Genomic DNA, 22,071 nt, shown 5'->3' with positions numbered 1-22,071 from the left:
TTGGTGGTGGCTGATGCAGAGGTTCAGTTAGTCATTTAATCATTTATTCATCAGGCATTTATTGACTGCCTACAATATTGTAGATTCTGAGCTAGATGTTGGGGCTACAGATATGAATTAAACATTTCTTTCTACTCCTGCACTTCTTGGCCTCCTGGAACAGAACCAGAAAGAATATTTTCTGTTTTGTCATGTCTCTCCCTCTCAAAAAAAAAAAAAAAATCCTACGTGAAGTTATTAAGTTAGTGGCCTACTAGTTTTATAACTTACAAATCACTGCTGTTTCTTTGCCTTACTATTTCTATGGAATGCAGAAAATTAGGATCTGATCACACCAATAAGTAAGCTGTGTTTTGGGGTCTGGGGAGGGGTGATTAGAAAGGACCTGAGAATCATCCTTAGCGTTTAGGTTGTTTAGAAGGAGATGTTTCTGGAGAGACTGTCACCTGAGCCACCCTGCTACCCTTGGGAACTCCACTTTTGGCATTCCCCCAGAGCAGGGGATTGGTGGGTGTGGTGGGGCAGGTATGTGCCTGGTGGCTTTATGAACAAGCCCTCTTCTGCAGAGAACTGTAAACCTGTCTGAAGCGGCAAATTTTGGTGAGAAGTTGTTCTTCTCTTGGTTATTGCTTCTTCAGCTGGGACTGCTAACTTCAGAGGAATGTGGATTGGTACCAGGCTGACGGGTCAGGGACATAATTCCTGCCAAAGTCAAGTCTGAAGAAGAGACCTTTTTCAGGTGAACTTACTTGGCAGTCATTTGTCCTGATTGGAGAAAAGCATGTTTCCTGGGTTCATGAAGTTAGTGGACAAAGAATGACCTTTGTTATGAACTCTTGGCATCTCTACCCTGCTTTGCATAATTGCAGAGTGCTTTATTTTGAGTAGTTTCAGGTATCCGTTTGCTCCTCCCATTTCCTCAGCTAGCATGAGAATACTAGTCAACTCGAAAGTTATTCAGTGTGTAGTATTCATTGATTCAGCAAATATTTACTGAGGGCTGGGTGCCAAGGACTATGCCAAGGGGTACATGCTGGGGATATGTTAGTGAATAAGACACACAAGCTCTGTACTTTCAAGAAACTTGTGTATTGAAGGAGGAGGCTAGACAGCAACTAATTAAAATAATCTCAAAGTATATTGAGTGGCTGGAAGGAAATAAACCAGGTGCTATGTTAGGGATTAATGCAGGTGGGAAATTCTTCAGGATGGGAGTCTGCTGCTGCCTTCCATTAGTTTGCACAAGCAAACTGAGGAATAGAGATGGAATACTCTAGAATGGCAGAGGAGGAGCATTATATAGGGGAAATTGTAAACTGTATGTAACGAATGGATGATAACTAGACTTGTGATGGTGATCACTGTAGTGTTTATAGATGTTGAACTATATTGCTGGGCACCTGAAACTTATGTAATAAAAGGGAAAACAACTAACATGAATTAGGAAACCATATTACTCTTTATGGTAAATTCAGCTGAAATGAATGAGCCGGAATAGTTTCCCCATTTGGTTAGGAAGCTGCTGATACTGGGCTGTGATCATTGCATTCCACTGTGAGTTAGGCCTTATGTGTTTATTTCCTCCTCAGGTGGAGGCTTGACTTTTGATCTATGTCCTCCCTACATCAGCTGCCTGAAAGTACTGAATGATCACATGACTCTGGACATGGATGCTGTCCTGTCGGATTTTGTCCGTTCCACAGGAGCAGAACCAGGATTGGCGCGAGACCTTCTGGAAGGTAAGGAGTCTTTGGGGGAGAATGAGAAGAGAGAAAGTAAAACGTGATATTTATTGTTAGGATAATTTGGAATGTAAGGTGATCAGAAAGATACTTTGTGTATGGTAGGCCTTACATTTAAGTTACTTCTAATAATCTATTTTGTGTGTGACCCCCCATAATTTTAAAATGAAAATTCCTTTTTCACCTTGAATTTTTGGGTAGCTTTTCACCACTTGTCAATTTATGCTTAGGTAATACAAGTGAAATTTGAGATTAGTCGACTAAAAGCATAATTTTAGGTCTGTAAAACTTCCTTTTTATATATAAATGAGGGATTTTCATATTTGGGATCATCCATATTAGTTTTTTTCTTTCTTGCCCTAACTTATATGGATCATTCTGTATGCTGCTGCTGCTAAGTCGCTTCAGTCGTGTCCGACTCTGTGCGACCCCATAGACGGCAGCCCACCAGGCTCCCCTGTCCCTGGGATTCTCCAGGCAAGAACACTGGAGTGGGTTGCCATTTCCTTCTCCAGTGCATGAAAGTGAAAGTGAAGTCGCTCAGTCGTGTCCGACTCGTAGCGACCCCATGGACTGCAGCCTACCAGGCTCCCCTGTCCATGGGGCTTTCCAGGCAAGAGTACTGGAGTGGCTCGCCATTGCCTTCTGCGATCATTCTGTATAGAGTGGATTAATTTAATGTTTTCATTTTGCTGCTTTTGTTTACTTATATCTGTATATACATGAAAGTGTGAATATTCTAAATTTTAAGATCATTTAGGCTTGGCATCATGTCAGCAGGATTCTTTGTTTGGAGTCATAGTTAACAGATGCTTTTTGATGATGAAAATACATAATGACACAGTTAGGTAAACATGTTGGGGGATGGGCCAGTTCTTAGTATACACAGGTAATTTTTTAGACTGTCAGTACTTAGTAAGGTGTGGCAGTTTGACATTTACTTAGCTACCTGTGAGACTAGTGTTGATTTGAAAATGGAAGATCAGGGTTTAAATGGCTTTGCCCTTAATTTACATTTGCAGTTTCATCTCCTGCTACTGTTTGCCACAGTGCCTGTGCTCCAGCCAGGCCTGACTTGTCACCTTTTCCTGGTCATATTAACTTGTCTCCTAAGTCTGCAGTGTCCCTTCGTTCATTATTCTCCTGAAATTCTCATCCTTCTGGATTCAGCTCATATGCCTTCTCTTCCACTTACAGCATGTGTTAACACTTCCATGTGTTTAGTATGTGTGAGCTACTTGAAATATTCTATTCTCACAACCTTTCTGCAAGATAGGTTTTATTTTTCCAGTATTCCAGTTTTAAAAAACCTGAGGTCCAAGAAGTGAAGGAGAGTTTGAACCTATGTGATCTGGTTTCAGAGTTGGGCTCTTAACAAATATAGTTGCAAGTAGTTGTTTGCATGCTGTCTCTCTTTCTGTTGCACACACATCCATGTACACACACATTCATGCTATGAAAGAAAAGTTGAGGGTTGAAAGAAAAGTTGAGGGTGCTGTGGAAGTTTAAGAGAGAAACCTAATTTAGATATAAAGTGCAGAAAGGCTTTTTCTGAAGAAGTGACATGTGAACTGAACCCAAAAGAATGCATAGGAATAGCAAGACAAAGTAGCTTATACAGGGACCCTAAAGTGAAAGAGTTTGGCACTGATAGTGATTGAGGTAGGAAGAGTGGTACAAGAAAGTGGTATGTAGCTGGTTAGATAAGTGGGAAGAATACAGAGAGCCTTTGTAGGCTATGGTAAGGGTTGTGCATTTCAGTGTATGTTCAGTGGGAAGCTGGTGAAGAATTTTAATCAGGGGAGTGAAATGACTGGATTTAAGTTTTTGAACAGGATACTGATTAAAGATAATGGAACTGACTGGAAGGTGGCCAGAAATGAAGTGGTAAGAATATTGTCATAGTTCAGGTGAGTGGTGATGCTGATTTGGACTACAGTGGTGACTTGGACTCCAGCAAAGTGAGAAGTGGGTTGATTTAAGATATAATTTAGAAAGGGAACCAAAGGACCTGATCCTCATTTTCTGTCTCTTCCTGTCTCTTGCTTTTTCCTTTGAAAGTTAACTCTGGTTATAGTGTAAAGAACAATTTATAAGGGGTAGGGAATAGCAGTAAAGAGAGCAGAGAGCCACCTCCCAGAAGACCAAAGAACGGGTGACAATATGAGGACTTGAATTGGGGCAGTGATGATAAAAATGGACAAGAAAGAATAGATTTGAGAGCGATTTTAGGGGTACAAACAACCCTGAGAATCGAATAGTGAGGGAAGAGGAAAAGTAGGGTCTGAGGAACGGTGAAGAGCTAAAATGACTATAGTTTCTGTCCTGGAGGGGTTGAGATGCCATTCCTGAGTCAGGGAATATAGAAGAAGGAGAAGAAGTAAGCTTTAGGAGGGAAGATGATGGACATTCAGTATTAGTCATATTGACTGTTAGGAGGACTTGATTTTGAGCAGTTCAGCAGGCAGTTGGAAATAATGATCCGGTGCTCAAGACAGATCATTTATTCATTGGCGCAGGACAAAAGTCCTCCATTCTTCAACAGATATTTATTGAGTACCTATTATGTGCCAGGTTCTCGATGCTTGAATGAAATAAAACAAACAAAAATCTCTGCCTTTACATTCTAGAATAAGAATCAATAAACAATAAACATGAAAACCAAGTAAATTGTAAAGTACTATATTATAAAGGGTTAGGTGCTATGGAAAATGGTCGGGAATGGTGAGGCAGGTTGTGATTTTTAATTGGGGAGTCAGGGTAGGCCTTATTAATTTATTAGGAGTGTGACATTTGAGCAAATACCTGAAGGAGTTAAGGAATTGACTGTGTAGATATAATGGAAATAGAGCCTTCTAGACAGTGGGAATATTTGGTGAAAGGCTGTAAGTGGGAGCAGTCTTAGCAAGTTTCTGGGACCAGCAAAGAGGCCAGTATGACTGATGCAGAGTGAGCAAAAGGAGTTGGAGCAAATGGTGAATCTGATGGTTCAGAAGTAAATTCATCCAGCGTGGATGATTAATACGGCTTAACTGGAGAATTATAGTTACAACAAGAAGCGTAACAGCAATGGCGGTAAATCCATGTGTAATGCTTTCTGTGTGCCAAACATTTTTCTAAGTGCTTTCAATTAATTTAATCTTCATAACAGCTCTGTGTGGAATCATCTCTACTTTCATAGCCAGGGAACTTGAAGCACAGAGGGAAGATTAGAAAAGTAGCCCAGGTCATAGAAAGCCTTGAGTGTCAAACAAAAGAGCCTAAGCTTGATTCTGTGGGCAGTGGTGTATGCCACTAAAAAAAATTTGATTATGGAACTAAAATGATCAGAATGGTTCTATAGAAAGGTTAATCTCATGGGATCCTTCAGAATAGGTTGGAGGTGGGCACTAGGTGATACAGGAATTGAATTAAGGTAGTGATGAAGAAAATAGAGCAGAAAGAAGTGTGAACAGTTATGCAACATGTTATTTATTGGCTAGTTTAATTGGAGAAAGTAATTTAAAAAGTCTGTGGTAACAGATCTATCATTTCAGTCTACTGATAGTCCCTCCCCTCTATAATTTGTTCTTTACACTACAACCAGAGTTAACTTTCAAAGGAAAAAGAGTAGTGATTCTGAAGTTTGAGGGGAATTAACAATTCCCTTGGATAGCCTGATGGCAGCTGTCAGCTCTTTCTTTAGAAAAATGCACATAACTATAACTTTGTGTACAACTTCAGGTGACTTGGGACACCCCAGAGCACATCTAGGCTCAGAACTCTCTGGATCTCAGAACTAGGAGACCTGGGCTAGTGTCCTGCTGAGGCCCTGGTGCAAACTAGCTGTGACTTTGGGCAAGTCTACTTCTTAAGACTTCCTTTGTCTGTGAAATGACATTACTACGTCTCTAAGGGCCTTTTCAGTTCAGAGAGACCAATGTTCTGTGCTCACGGAGCTTTCTTAGGAAACAGACAGCAAGTAAATAAAGAAGTTGCGGTATTCCAGACTGAAGTGTGTTGAAAGAAATTAGAGTAGGGGAAGGAAAAGGAGGACCGGAGTGTGCATGAATATATGCTTGCTAGTTTTGGTGAGATGCTTAGAAAGATGGTTCTGTGTCTTTCCTCAGCTCTCCTGTACTGTCAGCACCCAGTTCACTTTCTGTTTTGTGTCCTGACAGGAAAGAATTGGGATGTGAGTGCCGCCCTCAGTGATTTCGAGCAGCTACGTCAGGTCCATGCTGGGAACCTGCCCCCACCCTTTAGTGAAGGGAGTGGTGGCTCCAGGACCCCTGAGAAAGGGTTTTCTGATCGAGAGTCTACTCGCCCTCCCCGGCCCACCCTACAGCGGCAGGATGACATCGTTCAAGGTATTGGGGCACCCAGGGCCGTTTCTATATATGGAGTAGAAAGGAAGGGAGATGGCTGCTAACCAGTGATCCTTTGAAAATGATTCCTTACTTCTCCCACCTCCCCAGTCAAATGATCAGTGGTGACCTCAGTCCTCCAGCTGCTGGAACCCCTCATTGTTTGTATCTGGAGTTCTGTCCAGATTAAAAGCCTTCTTCAGATACTATGAGAGAGAGAGAAGAAGGGTGACAATCTCATTGTCAAGATAAAGTACACAGAACGAATTCAAAGGATCACTATCAACTACCCTTTTGGAGGGTACTTTGTTAATATTTATTACTATCTGTCAGTTTTTTAAATGCATGTATACTCTGTCTCAGCAATTTTGTTTCTAGGAAGATTTTATCATGTGTATGTGTGTATATCTGTGTGTGTGTATCCTTTTAAATAAATGCATACATAATTCATAAGTAGACACAAAGATGTAGTGTAAAGCTTGAAAGTTAAAGCTTGAAAACAACTTTTAATACCCATTAGTAAAGGAGTGGTTAAATGTAATCATCCATATCGTGGAATACTTTCAGCCATTAGAAAGAATTAAGTAGAACATGATGGAACTTGTTTAGAAAAATCTCTTTATTGAGAAAGGTAAGATACAGAACAGTATAGTATATTCCTGTTTATGTTTTAAAAATTATTATAAAAGCTATGCTTCTGTGTGCATAAAAAAATTGTACAAGGATACAGAAAGTCCCCTTTAGGGAGGGGATCAGGAATTTTGAATGACAGGGAGATTTCTTTTTAACACTTTAAACCTTTTGGTAGTATTTTTTATTTTTCACATGGACATGCGGTAGTTTTAAAATACCTAAAAAAAAAGCTTAAAAAACAACATCCCTATAGAATAGCATTAGACTGCCTCTACTTACTTTGTGCATCATCCCTGGCAAATATTGGATTAAAATCTGCTACTCAATATGATTTTTAGGTCTTTTGATAGTCTTTATATAACTTAGGCCATGCAAATGAATTGTAATACTATACTGAGCAAGTTACGATCACAATGGAATATCTGCTGGAGAATTATAAGTGCCATGTATTCAAAACAAATTAAATAATTTGGGGGGCACTGTCTATATTACTGCCTTCCTCTGTTAAGTAAGAATTGACTATACCTGTAAATTTCTGATAAATACATCAAGAAAAGTTGTAGTGAATAGTATAAATAAATGTTATTGATGGTAGATAAGAAAGTTCCTGAATGTGTAAGATTTGTCATTAATTTTCTTTTTTAAAAAATTTATTTAATTTTTTAAATAAATAAAATTTTTTAAAAATTTTTTTCATTTATTTTAAATTGGAGGATAATTGCTTTACAATGTTGTGTTGGGTTTAGCTGTACAATGTGAATCAGCTATAAGTATACATATGTCATTAATTTTCTATAATGGAAATCCTTTTTCTATATTCTCCAAGACCCTAAAAATTATCAGCAAGATTATTTGATTCACTTTGTTGATAGCCAAATGGAATTCTGTTTCCCTTATTCCCTCTTCCTCTCACCAAACAATGACCAAGTTGCCAAATGAATAGGTCCCTGTTATGTTGTGAGATGAAAGCGGAAGAAGACAGTGTCATGGGGAGAAGAAGTTCAGGCAAATTCCAAAAAGGGTGGACAGAGGAATGTATATTTGGTGCTAATGCCACTTTCTATATTTCACAGTTATATTTGGCATAAGAAAGAGGGTTGTGAAATTTGGTAGCCAGTTAGACTTACAGTTTTTCCCTGAGTGGAAACCTTGTCAAGAGGAAACGATCACCACATGAGTGGAAAGTTCTTTGAGTGGGTTTTGTATGTTCTAAGGTGACTCCATTTCTCATTGCAGAAAAACGCCTGTCTAGGGGCATCTCCCACGCCAGCTCCAGCATTGTTTCCCTGGCCCGGTCCCATGTCTCCTCCAATGGTGGGGGTGGGGGGAGCAGTGAGCACCCCCTGGAAATGCCCATCTGTGCCTTCCAGCTTCCAGATCTCACTGTGTACAATGAAGACTTTCGCAGCTTCATAGAGAGAGACCTCATCGAGCAGTCCATGCTGGTTGCCTTGGAGCAGGCAGGTCAGTGAGTGCTTCCTTCCCTGTGCTCCTCCACCCCTCTGCCGAGGGACTGGGCTTGACCAGCAGCTTCCAGTCTAAGCTGATTGATGGCAGTCAAACTCAGTGGTCAGTCAGAGAGACGTGTACTGAGCTAGGCGCTTCTTCAAGTTAAAGAAAGGACACTAAAACAGGACACTTTGCTCTGGAAATTTCCTGTTTGATGGAAGGGAAACCAGATACACATGTGAAAGGCCTAGGAATCAATACCTAAAATTCAATACATAAAAAAAAAATACAATTGAAAAAAAAATACAATTGAATTATAATTGGCTTTGGAGCACCTTGTGAACAGAAAAAACCAGTGTTGTAGATGATACACAGTGGTGATTAACTAAGTCACATTTATTTATATAAACCTTTCCCAAAAGATTTATTTACCTTTACAATTATGTTTGCCTTAAATTATTGTTAAAATTAGTTGGTATAATGGATGAGGACGCTGGGATTTCTGGGAAACGTGATCGGGTATTAACTCCCATGGAAGAAGGACTGGGGGATGGGAATTAGGAGCATGGAAAGGAAACTCTTATTTTTCATTTTGTACCCTTCCATACTAATCATGCACATCTATTTATAATTTTTAAGTAGTTAGCCATTTGTCTGGTATGATTATAGGCCAATTTTTCTTTCAGTAGACTTTTCAGTAATTGAAGAACATTTTTAAGCATCATTCATACAATATTTTCTTTATGTAACAGGTCGACAATTGTAGGATGACTACAGAACTGAGACTCATTTTCTTAGGTGTTTTAAGTACTTTATCTAATTGCTCATGTCTTTAAGATCATACCACATGCATGCTGACATGCTTACTGTCATATATGCAGATGATACTTGCATGACACTTTGAATATATGTGTTGGGTTGATTTGCTTTTACTGATGATCGATTTGTGCTGATCTTTATTGCTATAGTGTTTGCTGGTCTCCTGACCAGAGTGAAGGAATCAGAGCCAAACCAGGTAGCCAACACAGATTTCAGTCTATGACCTGGGCCTCATCATCCATCCCAGAGTTGTTCAGTCTTAGCACTATTGGCATCTAAGACCAGATTATTCTTTGTTGTGTGAGCTGCCTTGTGTATTGTGTTTAGCAGCCTTCCTGGCCTCTACTTACTCGATGCCAGTAACATCCCCCTCACCAGTTGGGACAACCAAACATATTTCAGGATGTTGCCATATGTCCCTTTGGGGACAAAATTGGCCCCACTTAAGACCCTCTAATCTTAACTAATTATACTCACCAGATTTTGATGAACCAGATATAAGTGAAGAAGATACACAGAGTAATAGAGTGGCGGTTTGATTCTAGGTAGGCTTTCTAGAAGAGGCAAGCTTGGAGTCTCGTATTAGAAGTAGAAAAGTAGAGAGATTTATGGATAATCTGCTCATCTGCCTTTCTTCGTGTTTCTGTAGGGCGTTTGAACTGGTGGGTGAGTGTGGACCCCACCTGTCAAAGGCTCCTTCCTTTGGCAACTACTGGAGATGGAAACTGCCTCCTGCACGCAGCCTCTCTTGGTGAGTCTTGAGAATGGCGCTTCATTCCCTCACAGAAAGGAAGCAATAGTTAAATCACATGTGAAGCACTTGAGCCAACCAACCTTGATCTTCTTAGAAGTGATGGTTCAGAGCAAGGTTGTGTGTGTGTGTGTGTGTGCGTGTGTGCGTGCTGGTGCAGGAGAAGATAAAAGAGAGCCCTGTCCTGGTTGTTCAGTCTTGTTGAGAAATTGTATGGAGAGCACGGGATTTAGCACAAGTCCCACTCTGAGAATTGACCCCTAAAAGTAATGAACAACAGAAAGCAAGTAGTATACTGTTTGTATATGTATACAATTCTATTTAATATTCATTCTTTTGGTATATAAAAAAGATATGTTTTCATCAGACCCTTATGAGACTTGTTTATTTAATATTATTTTTTAATGAACCTTTATTTAATGTACCTTTTATTTTTAATTTTTACTTAGAGGATAATTGCTTTACAATATTGTATTGGTTTCTGCCATACATCAGCATGAATCAGCCATAGGTATATGTATGTCCCCTCCCTCTTGAACCTCCCTCCCACCTGCCACCCCATCCCAGCCCTCTAGATTGTGTATGTCTAATCTGGAATAATGTATTTTTCTTTTTCTTTCTTTTTTTTTCACTTCCAGTTGTACTGATACAATTGACATACAGCACTGTATAAGTTTTAAGATATACAGTATAGTGATTTGACCTGCTTACATTATGAGATGATTATAGTAAATTTAGTGAACATCCATCATCTCACACAAAATTAAAGAAATAGAAAAAAAATTTTTTCCTCATGATGATAACTTTGAGGCTTTACTGTCTTAGCTTTCATGTGTAATGTGCAGCAGTGTTAACTATATGCATCATGTTGTACGTTACATCCTAAGTGCTCAGTAGTCTCAGTCTTGTTTATATGGAACTTAGTACCTTTTAACTACCTTCATCCAACTCTCCCTGCTCCCACCCCCTGCCCTTGGTAACCACAAATCTGATGTCTTTTTCTGTGAGTTTGTTTTTGAAGTATAATAGACCTATATTACTGTTATAATCCTGGCACGTAGCGTGGTGATTCAAATTTTTCTATACATTTCAAAATAATCACTGTGTTAAGTCTAGTTACTGTCTGTCACCATACAAAGATATTACATAATTATTGACTTGTTTACTTTAAATTGTTATATCTATTTAAAATTCAGTATATTATTTGCCTTAGTTTTTTAAAAAAATGTCCCCATTTTCCAACCATTCCTCAAGCTTTGATGCTGATTGCCATGTGCCAGACCCATCTTGTCTGCTGCTACTCTGTGTTTTATTTTTTAGCTTTTTAAAAATATTGTCTGAGCCATGTGGCCTATAGGATTTTAGCTCCCCGTCAAAGAATTGAACCCAGGCTCTCAGCAATGAGAGTGTGGGGCAGCGAGAATATGGAGTTCTTAACCACTGGACTGCCAGCGAATTCCTACTCTATATTTTAATTTGTTAGACTTGGTATCAAGAGTAAAGGCTTTCTGGGACTTCCCTGTTGGCCCAGTGGTTAAAGACTTCCCTTCCCAATGCAGGGAGTGCAGGTTCGATCCCTGGTTGGGGAGCTAAGATCCCACATGCATCATGGCCAAAAAACCAAAACAAAACAGAAGCAATGTTGTAACGAGTTCAATAAAGACTTAAAAAGTCTTCATGTCAGGAGTTTGTAGATGTGGTCTATCCTCTGCTTTTAGGCTCTCAAAAGTTGCTGAGCCTCTAGAGTAGGAACATCTTTTCTTTCCTGATTACCTTTCTCCTGAGTTACGGCAGGAGTTTCTTTGAACCTGGGCTTCAGGCCTGATATCCTTCATGCCAGAATCTGTGTATCATAATTAATAAGTGGAGTTGAGTCAAGGTAAGGTGTCTTGAAAGTGAAAGTGTTAGTCACTTAATCATGTCTGACTCTTTGTGACCACATGGACTATAGCCCACTAGGCTCTTCTGTCCATGGAATTGTCCAGGCAAGAATACTGGAGTGGGTTGCCATTTCCTTCTCTAGGGGATCGTCCCAACTTGGGGATTGAACCCAGGTCTCCCGCATTGCAGGCAGAGTCTTTACCAACTGAGCCACCAGGGAAGCAATACAAAAAGTGTCTTAACCATTATGTTTTCTTGCCATAGGGATGTGGGGTTTCCACGATCGGGACTTGGTGTTGCGGAAAGCTTTGTATGCACTGATGGATAAGGGAGCCGAGAAGGAAGCATTAAAACGGCGCTGGAGGTGGCAGCAGACTCAGCAGAATAAAGAGGTGAGGAAGTTTGGGTGGGAGCACCTTGTTTCTCAGAGTTACATAAGGGAATGCTCAGTGCCTACCATAGGAAATGTTTCCTCCTTAGGTGCTCTTAACTCTTCACAATCCTATGGAAAATTCAGATACCACCAGAGGGTACATTCCTTCTGATAGAGTTATGAGAACTGGTGTGGGGAAGTGCAGACCTGTAGTAGTCAGTCAGTCAGTTCAGTTGCTCAGTCGTGTCTGACTCTCCGTGACCCCATGAATCACAGCACGGCAGGCCTCCCTGTCCATCACCAACTCCCGGAGTTCACTCAAACTCATGTCCACAGAGTCGGTGATGCCATCCAGCCATCTCATTCTCTGTCGTCCCCTTCTCCTCCCGCCCCCAACCTTTCCCAACATCAGAGTCTTTTCCAGTGAGTCAACTCGTCGCATGAGGTGGCCAAAGTATTGCAGTTTCAGCTTTAGCATCAGTCCTTCCAATGAACACCCAGGATTGATCTCCCTTAGAATGGACTGGTTGGATCTCCTTGCAGTATAAGGGACTCTCAAGAGTCTTCTCCAACACCACAGTTCAAAAGCATCAATTCTTCGGCGATCAGCTTTCTTCACAGTCCAGCTCTCACATCCATACATGACCACGGGAAAAACCAGTAGTAAAGTCACTCAGTTGTGTCCGACTCTGTGACCCCGTGGACGGTAGCCTACCAGGCTTCTCCGTCCATGGGGTTCTCCAGGCAAGAATACTGGAGTGGGTTACCATTTCCTTCTCCAGGGGATCTTCCCGACCCAGGGATCGAACCCGGGTCTCCCCCATTGGAGGCAGACGCTTTAACCTCTGAGCCACCAGCGGACCTGTAGAGGAGGTATCTAATACTGTGCTTTTCCTGATAAGGCACTCAGTAAGCCTTTAGTAACTGTCTTTTGCAAAATGAAATACAACAAGCTTGTAGGATTTTTGTATTGTTTTGGTTTTTTACTTAATAAGGACTTTTGTTTTCAACTCTTATTAATGTAAATGTGTAAAAAAATTTGCGTCCATATATACCATTTGTTTTTCATAAATTCAGTTTACTTGCTAAAAAACTGTAAAAGCATGAGTTTGAATGTTTTATTATTATTAGAATTTTATGTTCTGAAGATTTAAAACATGGAAATAGAATGTCTTATGTTTCTTTCTCAAAAATGAGCTCAATTGTTAAAATTTGGATGATATTAAGATCAGAATCTGATCTTTGATCAGCCAGTTTGCCCCAGAAGATTCCTGAGAGAAATGAATGTGCAGGGTCAAGGCCAAGTAAACAGCATTCTTTATTGACACCAAACCCCTTGGCTTTCTGGTGAGCTGAGCTGGACTTTGTGGAGTGTTTTTTTGGTCTGAGCTAGAGTCAGTCTAGAGTTTGTCTTCTTCACTGTTGAATTCACACTATACCTGAACCTCCAATCCCAAAGAAAGGTAACGCCAAAGAATGCTCAAACTACCGCACAATTGCACTCATCTCACACGTTAGTAAAGTAATGCTCAAAATTCTCCAAGCCAGGCTTCAGCAATATGTGAACCATGAACTTCCAGATGTTCAAGCTGGTTTTAGAAAAGGCAGAGGCACCAGAGATCAAATTGCCAACATCCGCTGGATCATGGAGAAAGCAAGAGAGTTTCAGAAAAACATCTATTTCTGCTTCATTGACTATGCCAAAGCCTTTGACTGTGTGGATCACAATAAACTGTGGAACATTCTGAAGGAGATGGGAATACCAGACCACCTGACCTTCCTCTTGAGAAACCTGTATGCAGGTCAGGAAGCAACAGTTAGAACTGGATATGGAACAACAGACTGGTTCCAAATAGGAAAAGGAGTACATCAAGGCTGTATATTGTTACCCTGCTTATTTAATTTACATGCAGAGTACATCATGAGAAACGCTGGGCTGGATGAAGCACAAGCTGGAATGAAGATTGCCGGAGAAATATCAATAACCTCAGATATGCAGATGACACCACCCTTATGGCAGAAAGTGAAGAACTAAAGAGCCTCTTGATAAAAGTGAAAGAAGAGAGTGAAAAAGTTGGCTTAAAGCTCAACATTCAGAAAACAAAGATCATGGCATCTGGTCCCATCACTTTATGGCAAACAGTTGGAGAAACAGTGGCTGACTTTATTTTTCTGGGCTCCAAAATTACTGTGGATGGTGATTGCAGCCATGAAATTAAAATACGCTTGCTCCTTGGAAGGAGAGTTATGACCAACCTAGTTCAGTTCAGTTCAGTTGCTCAGTTGTGTCCGACTCTGCGCGACCCCATGAATCACAGCACGCCAGGCCTCAACCTAGACAGCGCATTAAAAAGCAGAGACATTACTTTGCCAACAAAGGTCTGTCTAGTCAAGGCTATGGTTTTTCCAGTAGTCATGTATGGATGTGAGAGTTGGCTTATAAAGAAAGCTGAGCACCGAAGAATTGATGCTTTTGAACTGTGGTGTTGGAGAAGACTCTTTGAGAGTCCCTTGGACTGCAAGGAGATCCAACCAGTCCATCCTAAAGGAGATCAGTCCTGGGTGTTCATTGGAGGGACTGATGTTGAAACTGAAACTCCAATACTTTGGCCACCTGATGTGGAGAGCTGACTCATCTGAAAAGACCTTGACGCTGGGAAAGATTGAGGGCAGGAGGAGAAGGGGACCACAGAGGATGAGATGGTTGGATGGCATCACCGACTCAATAGACATGGGTTTGGGTGGGCTCCGGGAGTTGGTGATGGACAGGGAGGCCTGGCGTGCTGTGATTCATGGGGTCGCGGAGAGTCGGACACAACTGAGTGACTGCATTGAACTGAAACCTGAACCTTAGATTTGACCACTTCAGACAGGAAAAGGCCAAACCAGATCATGGCATTTAGTTAAGCAGACATGACAGCCACAGTCAGAGGATAGATACCAATTCCAGCTATATTAAGCTGTTTATAGTTATTATTTTAAAGGTGGGGTTAGGAGCTTCCCTGGTGGCTCAGTGGTAAAGAATCGGCCTGCCAATGCAGGAGACACAGGTTCGATCCCTGCTCCAGGAAGAGTCCACATGCCTCAGAGCAACTGAGTTCATGAGCCACAACTACTGAGCCAGCGCTCTAGAGCCCAGGAGCAGCAATTATGGAAGCCCGTGTGCCCGAGTCAGTACTTTGCAACAAGAGAGGCCACCACCATGAGAAACCTGTGCACCACAGCTAGAGAGTAGCCCCCCTTGCTGCGACTAGAGAAGGCCCACGCCGCGTCAAAGACCCAGTACAGCCAAAAAAATAAAGGGGGGTTAGATGATGATGGCGGAGAAGGCAATGGCAAGTCACTCCAGTACTATTGCCTAGAGAATCCCGTGGATTGAGGAGCCTGGTAGGCTGCAGTCCGTGGGGTCGCTAAGGGTCGGACATGACTGAGCGACTTCACTTTCACTTTTCACTTTCACACATTGGAGAAGGAAATGGCAACCCACTCCAGGGTTCTTGCCTGGAGAATCCCAGGGACGGGGGAGCCTGGTGGGCTTCCATCTATGGGGTCGCACAGAGTTGGACACGACTGAAGTGACTTAGCAGCAGCAGTAGCAGCAGATGATGATGGTAGTTAGCCAGGAGACTCAGAAATTCCGAAATTATATTCTTGGTCAGCCACCTTTTCCTTTTCAGAGTCCCCAAATGGACATACATGCCTCATGGATAGTAGATATTGAAAGAGTAGTCTTTTTACTCCTTTTGCTCAGCACCTTGAAAGTTCCATATGGAAATGAGGTAATTCTTTTAGCTCAGACGATTTATAGCACTATAGTGGGGGTGGGGAAAGGAGATGGACTGGGGAGCTACTTTTAGCCAGTACCAAACACCAAACAAATTAAATTGGTTTTGATTTCCTCGGCCTCCCTGTTTTGTTGTTGAAAATGGTGGTAAAACCCAGTAAGAACATTTCAGCCTAGAAGGGTACACCACCTAGTGGCTGTATGTATAAAAACAGCGGCGAAAATAGGTGTGAGGGAGAGGGAGACAGCCTCATGAATGTATATCCGGGACCATTTATCAGAATGAACAGAGCGCCCCATGTATAAACTGTGCGTTCTTCTTACTTTGAGTTGAAATAAAAAGTTATAGAATTATATAAATTGAAAATAGCTTTGTTGTGTTTTTGTTGTTGTTTTTATTATTAAAGTAAAATACTCTCACAATAGCTCTTTAATTCCTTTTACATTTGTTCTGATGTTTCTAGTGTGATTCTTTCTACTCTGTCAATGTGTGTTTAAAGTATAAACTTGGGACTTCCCTGGTGGTCCAGTGGCTAAGACTTCGAGCTCACAATGCAGGGACCCCGAGTTTGATCCCAGATCAGGGAACTAGATCCCATGTGCCGCAACTAAGAGTCTGCATGCTGCAATGAAGATCAAAGGTCTTGAGTGCTGCAACTAAGACCCAGTGTAGCCAAATATAAATAAATAAATATTCAAAAAAAAAGTATTAACTTTTTAAACCACTTATATAGGCCAAATAAAATTAACAAGATAGACTTTCTTCCAAACCATCATATACATCCTAAAGCCTATATAGTATTTTAAGCTTATTTGTGTTATTTCTTCCACTCCTATGATAAAAATTATAGTTTTACTGAGCATGTATTTATTGATTTCTGATCACATGGTAAGCGCTAAGCATATTGCTTAAAACATGGTCCTGGGTTTTGAGAGTGGTAGTAGGAGATGGCCATGTAAGTATATGATTACAGCAAAGTAACCAGTTGTGACTTCTGTGATAAAGTCTATATAGCAGTTCAGCAGGGAGGGCACAAAGGAAGAAGTGAGTGGTTGATGTACCAGGGAGATTTAGGAAAGGCTTCATAGAGGAATGATACTTGAGTTCTTTCCTGACAGTTGAGAGATTATTCGCCAGGTGGATATGGAGTGGGCTGTCTCAGGCAAAACCTAGACAAAAACTCAAGTATAAAAAAGGACATGGTGCATTCAAGGAAGTATGACTAATTAAATGATATTAGAGGGGTAGGTCAGAGCCCAGGGAGTGGAGTCTTTATGCTGTGCTTAAAGAGTGTGTACGATTATCTAATGGATAATAACAATTCTTAAAAGAATTTGTAGCAGGAAGCAAACATCATCAGATTTTAATTTTAGAAAAATCTTTCTGGTAGCATTGTGGAAAATGGATCATAACAGTGTATGACTGGAAGTAGTGAAACCAGCATCTATTACAGTAGCTCGTGCTTAATGATTATTGACTAAAGGGATCCAGGTGTGGGGTGGGTGAAAGGAGAGGAGTCATCAGTAACTCCCTGGTAGTTCTAATTGGGTGTTTGAGTGATAGTGTTGCTTACAAAGGTTGGAAAACAGGAAGAGTAAGTTTTAGAAGAGGTAGAAGTTCTGTTTTGACAGAACAGAGTGTAAGGTAGTCATGGGCAGGTGACAGCCTTCAGTAGGCTGCTGGATGTCAACATAGAAATGAAGAGGAAGTCTGGGCTGGAGAGGAGGATGTCTGAGTCCTGAGCATGTAGATAGCAGTAGATGAGATTATGATAGTAGAAGAGATAACCTGGATAGAACCAAGGCTAAAATTATTTGACACAACATCAATATTTTTAAGATAGAGTTCAGAGAGGTTGGAGAAAGTAGTGTTTTGTGAGCTGAAGGAAAAGAAAGTTTAAGGGGGAGATCAAATGCCACATGAATGCTGAGAACTGAAGAGTTCACTGAATTTGGCCAATTAGAAGGTCACTGTCGTTAGCCAGTCAGTTTGGGGAGGTAGTGTGTAGGGGTAAGGGGCATAGGCTGGAGGGCAGAAACAAGCTGGATTACAGTGGGTTGGAAAAGAATGGAAGAAGTGTGAGGGTGATCATAGACTATTCTTTCATGGATCTTGGCTATAAAAGGGAGAAGAGACTGGACTTTGTAGTACAAATTGTAAGACAGGAGCATAGAGTGGAATAACATGAGTGACTTGGAGTGGCTATTTCCTTTTGAACTTGGCCTCTAACTGCTTACTATACCTTGCCCGTCTCTCACACAGTCAGGGCTGGTATACACAGAGGATGAGTGGCAGAAGGAATGGAATGAACTGATCAAGCTAGCCTCAAGTGAACCCCGCATGCATCTGGGTACCAATGGAGCCAACTGTGGTGGGTAAGTATATCTAACTGGAGGAGCAGAGAGTAATCTTTGCTGAGTCCTCAGTGTCCAGAGAGTTCTATCCTAAGAGGGTGTTGGACAGAAAGACAGGAGAGAATCCATGACAAGGGCGCAGCACGGTGTAACAGCATGGTATGTTCTGGGAACCACAGGTAGTTCAGTATTGCCAGAATACAGAATATGTGATGCTGAATGATAGATGAAGCTGGGCAGTCCAGATTTTTGTGTGCCATACTAAGGAATTGAAATTGTATTCTGTCCACACTTTGGGAAACTGCAGGACAAGTGACTTGGTTTCCTAAATAAATAAAGGCAAAGAAAAGAGAAAGAACCTAAGTTTAAAGACACCTAAGAGATGCATTAACCAGTTGGCATGTATGGACATGTGTAAGACAATTGGGGAAATGTGAATAATGTCTATATTACTGTTAGGTTTTTAAAGTGTGATATTGATGGAATTATGGTAGTTTTTAAATTGTGATATTGATGGTATTGTGGACATCTTTAAAAATAGTCTTTATTTTTTAGAGATTGAAGCTGAAATATTCATGGATGAAATTATATGATATCTAGGATTTGCTCCAAAATAATCTGGTGGGGTGGAGTGAGTGTGGGGGCTGATCCCTAGGGAAATATATCTAGGTGTAACAAGATTGACCATGTATATGTGATTATTGAGGTTGAATGATGGATATTTGAGAGTTTAGTGTACTATTCCTTCTAGTTTGAGTATGTTTAAAATTAAAAATTTTTCTAAAGTAAAATGTTAAAAAATATAACCTATCCAAACTTTATTGTGTATAAGAATAATTTGGGCAGTCTATTTAAAATGCAGAATTTTGGACCTTCACCCTAAGGAAGTACAGTTGCGTTGCCCAGAAATCTGCATTTGTAGCAAGCACCCAATGTTGAATAAGATTGGTTTAGGGGGCAGGAAGCCACTCAATTGTGAGTATGTGAGTGACAGGAGCAAATTGATGTATTTGAGCACAGTGACGGCCGAATGGATGATGAAGTGAAGGGGAGTAATAGTACTCCAGGAAAGGGGGGACACGGGTGTGAGCAGGAGTGGTGGCTGCAGATATGCCAGAGGAGACACTTTAAAGATGGAATTGGTCGGCCCAGGTGATTAGCTGAAGATGCAATATAAAGAACAGTAAATATTTCACAGATTTCTGATTAAGCTACTAAGTATTAGCCAATAGATGAGTGAGGCTGTTCTTCAAGTAAGGTAACATGAAGAAGGGGTTTTTGTTTTCTTTCCTTTTTTGTTTTTCTTTTTTGATAGGACATGATGAATGTGATGTGTGGGTGGTTGTGGTGGGTAAGGTAATAAGCAGAATGAGGCTACACAGTTGTATATTGATCTACTGGATAAAGAGAGTAGGGGAAGGTTGTTGAACCAGATAGGTATTAAGAGGGATTAATTCTGAGCACTACTTTAACTCTCAAACTTTCACATTTCTTTTCTTGAATTTCCCCATCTGTGAAATGGAGGTAGAAATAGCCACGCTAGCATAAAATAATCAGCTGTGTCTATGGCAGCCTTCAGAATGGAAAACAGGAAATGGACATATTTTTTTCCTCTTTGCAGAACTGGTCTTCAGAGGTCTCTTGATTTGTTTTCTTCCCTCTACCTTCCACTGCATCCCTTTCATTCTTTCTCCTCCTGCATCTCTAGGGTGGAGAGTTCAGAAGAGCCCGTGTATGAGAGTCTAGAGGAATTCCACGTCTTCGTCCTTGCCCACGTGCTTAGGAGGCCCATCGTCGTCGTGGCAGACACCATGCTGAGGGACTCTGGGGGGGAAGGTGAGTCAAGCAGTCCTCACTCTATCCTGAGCAGCCCTGTCTGCAAGGGGGATATATGACCCTTGGGGAAAAACGGTGTAAATTAGAACAATGCACAGTTCTCACAGAGTCAGAGTAAAGCAGTTGAGGTTAATTGATGAAACTTCTTAGGAAAGAATTATTAAACATGGGTTGGACTGAAAGGGGGACTCAATTGACAGAGTTGGGTGGAGAGATTTCCCACTAGGCAAGAATATGCTACTGCTACTGCTAAGTCACTTCAGTCGTGCCCGACTCTGTGTGACCCCATAGACGGAGGCCCACCAGGCTCCCCCGTCCCTGGGATTCTCCAGGCAAGAACACTGGAGTGGGTTGCCATTTCCTTCTCCAATGTGTGAAAGTGAAAAGTGAAAGTGAAGTCACTCAGTCGTGCCCGACCCCTAGCGACCCCACGGACTGCAGCCCACCAGGCTCCTCCATCCATGGGATTTTCTAGGCAATAGTACTGGAGTGGCTTGCCATTGCCTTCATTGCAAGAATATAGCCTTAATAATAATCTTTGTGATTTCCTGCAGCATTCGCCCCTATTCCCTTTGGGGGAATCTATCTACCCTTGGAGGTTCCAGCCAGCCAGTGCCACCGCTCCCCTCTGGTGCTCGCCTACGATCAGGCCCACTTTTCTGCCCTTGTGTCCATGGAGCAGAAGGAAAATTCCAAGGAACAAGGTGCGGGATGCAGTGTCTGGGTCTCTGGTGTCTTTTGGTCTGCTTCATTTTCACTTAGAAGAACTGAAATGAGAGAGGATGTAGCAGGAAAGAACTGAGTGACATGCAAGCACAGACAGAGCGTATTGATGCTGTTTTCTTAAGCTCTAAGATAAACAGAGTTTTGTTTTGTTTTGTTTTAAAAAAGAAAGGTTTTGGGGAAAACTCAGCCTGTGTTCCCTGATCTGGAGTAAAGAAGCTTATACATTAAGGTCAAGAACTTTCCAAATGATGCTTTGCTCTATTTGCCTTAATAATGACTTTGAATTCCTTGAATTCACTTTAATTGGCAGGGACATCATGGGTGCTAGCCGACTGGTGGGAATTCCTGGAGATAAGTGGCCTAAATTGTGTTCTGAGTAGTAAGGGAAAACCTGCCTGTTATTTTTTTCTGCTAAGACAATTCATCATTAAGAACTGAGATGTGACTGTAGTTAGAGACCTTTGGTATGATTCAGCTGCCTTTTTACTGGAGTCAATCAGTGTTCAGTTGCCTTCCTCTTCCCTCAAGGAGACTCCTTGATCATGTGTGTTTTTCCTCCCCAGCTGTGATCCCACTTACAGATTCAGAGCATAAGCTGCTGCCTTTGCACTTTGCTGTGGACCCTGGAAAGGGCTGGGAGTGGGGCAAAGATGACAATGACAATGTCCGATTGGCGAGGTGAGGCATGCCTAGCCTTTCTGTCTGCTTTGTAGCTGCGATCTCTTCCACATGCAGTGTCCGTCTCCCGGGGACCTTTCCTCAGCTCAGGGGTGAAGATGGTCACATCCTAGTTCCAGTGTCTTTGGGAAGACAGAGAGGTGGGAGACAGATTGACAGATTGGGCACCTGGACTCTTGCCGCTGCTTTTTCTCCCCATGAAACAGAAGGGAATCCTGGGATATGTTTATAGCGTGAGGAGTGTTCTTACAGAATCCCCAGAACAGTGGTCAGAGAATCGAGATGATCAGATCACACTTCTCCCAGCCCAAACGAGAAAGGTTTTAAATAGCTGACCAAAATCATTTGCTCTAGGCTTTTGCATTTTGAGGGGAACTTAAATGGCAAGAAAAATATGTTCTCCCCACCCCCACCCCCATTTCCCTGAAGTTGGCTTCCTCCTACTTCCACAGCTTTCTGTGAAGAGCTTAGGAGTGTAAATGCTCCTTCTTCACCTCTTATCCAGTGCTGCCTTCTTTGGGCTCCTGAAACTGGAGCCAACTGAGAAGATTGGGTTTAAAAAAAAGAAAAGAGTTTATGACTTTTTAAGTAAGTTCTCACGTAATTGTCAAAAGCGCCTTCTAAGTAATAAAGCAACAATAATAGTGGCTACTGTTACAGTAAGTATTTCCCATTTTCCAGGCCCTGAGCTGGGCCCT

General features: G+C 41.5%; 1 protein-coding gene across 2 annotated transcripts in view; it reads left to right on the top strand.

Annotated features, from left to right (window-relative positions):
* OTUD7B (OTU deubiquitinase 7B) overlaps positions 1 to 22,071 on the top strand; it is a 61,115-nt gene that overhangs the window by 32,586 nt on the left and 6,458 nt on the right. For both annotated transcript variants that reach the window (XM_055401606.2, XM_055401605.2), the window contains exons 2-10: positions 1,590 to 1,739; positions 5,903 to 6,091; positions 7,958 to 8,185; positions 9,639 to 9,740; positions 11,886 to 12,013; positions 18,042 to 18,154; positions 19,842 to 19,969; positions 20,524 to 20,673; positions 21,259 to 21,373. In XM_055401606.2, the coding sequence (XP_055257581.1) occupies positions 1,655 to 1,739; positions 5,903 to 6,091; positions 7,958 to 8,185; positions 9,639 to 9,740; positions 11,886 to 12,013; positions 18,042 to 18,154; positions 19,842 to 19,969; positions 20,524 to 20,673; positions 21,259 to 21,373 (1,238 nt within the window). In that variant the 5' untranslated portion in view covers positions 1,590 to 1,654. The remainder of the gene's footprint in view (positions 1 to 1,589; positions 1,740 to 5,902; positions 6,092 to 7,957; positions 8,186 to 9,638; positions 9,741 to 11,885; positions 12,014 to 18,041; positions 18,155 to 19,841; positions 19,970 to 20,523; positions 20,674 to 21,258; positions 21,374 to 22,071) is intronic.

The sequence above is a fragment of the Moschus berezovskii genome, chromosome 4, assembly GCF_049115385.1.
Source record: "Moschus berezovskii isolate FMDL1 chromosome 4, NW_MosBer_1.0, whole genome shotgun sequence".
Taxonomy (NCBI): Eukaryota; Metazoa; Chordata; class Mammalia; order Artiodactyla; family Moschidae; genus Moschus; species Moschus berezovskii.
The sequence above is the reverse complement of the archived record's forward strand: the minus strand, read 5'-3'. Positions and strand labels throughout refer to the sequence as shown.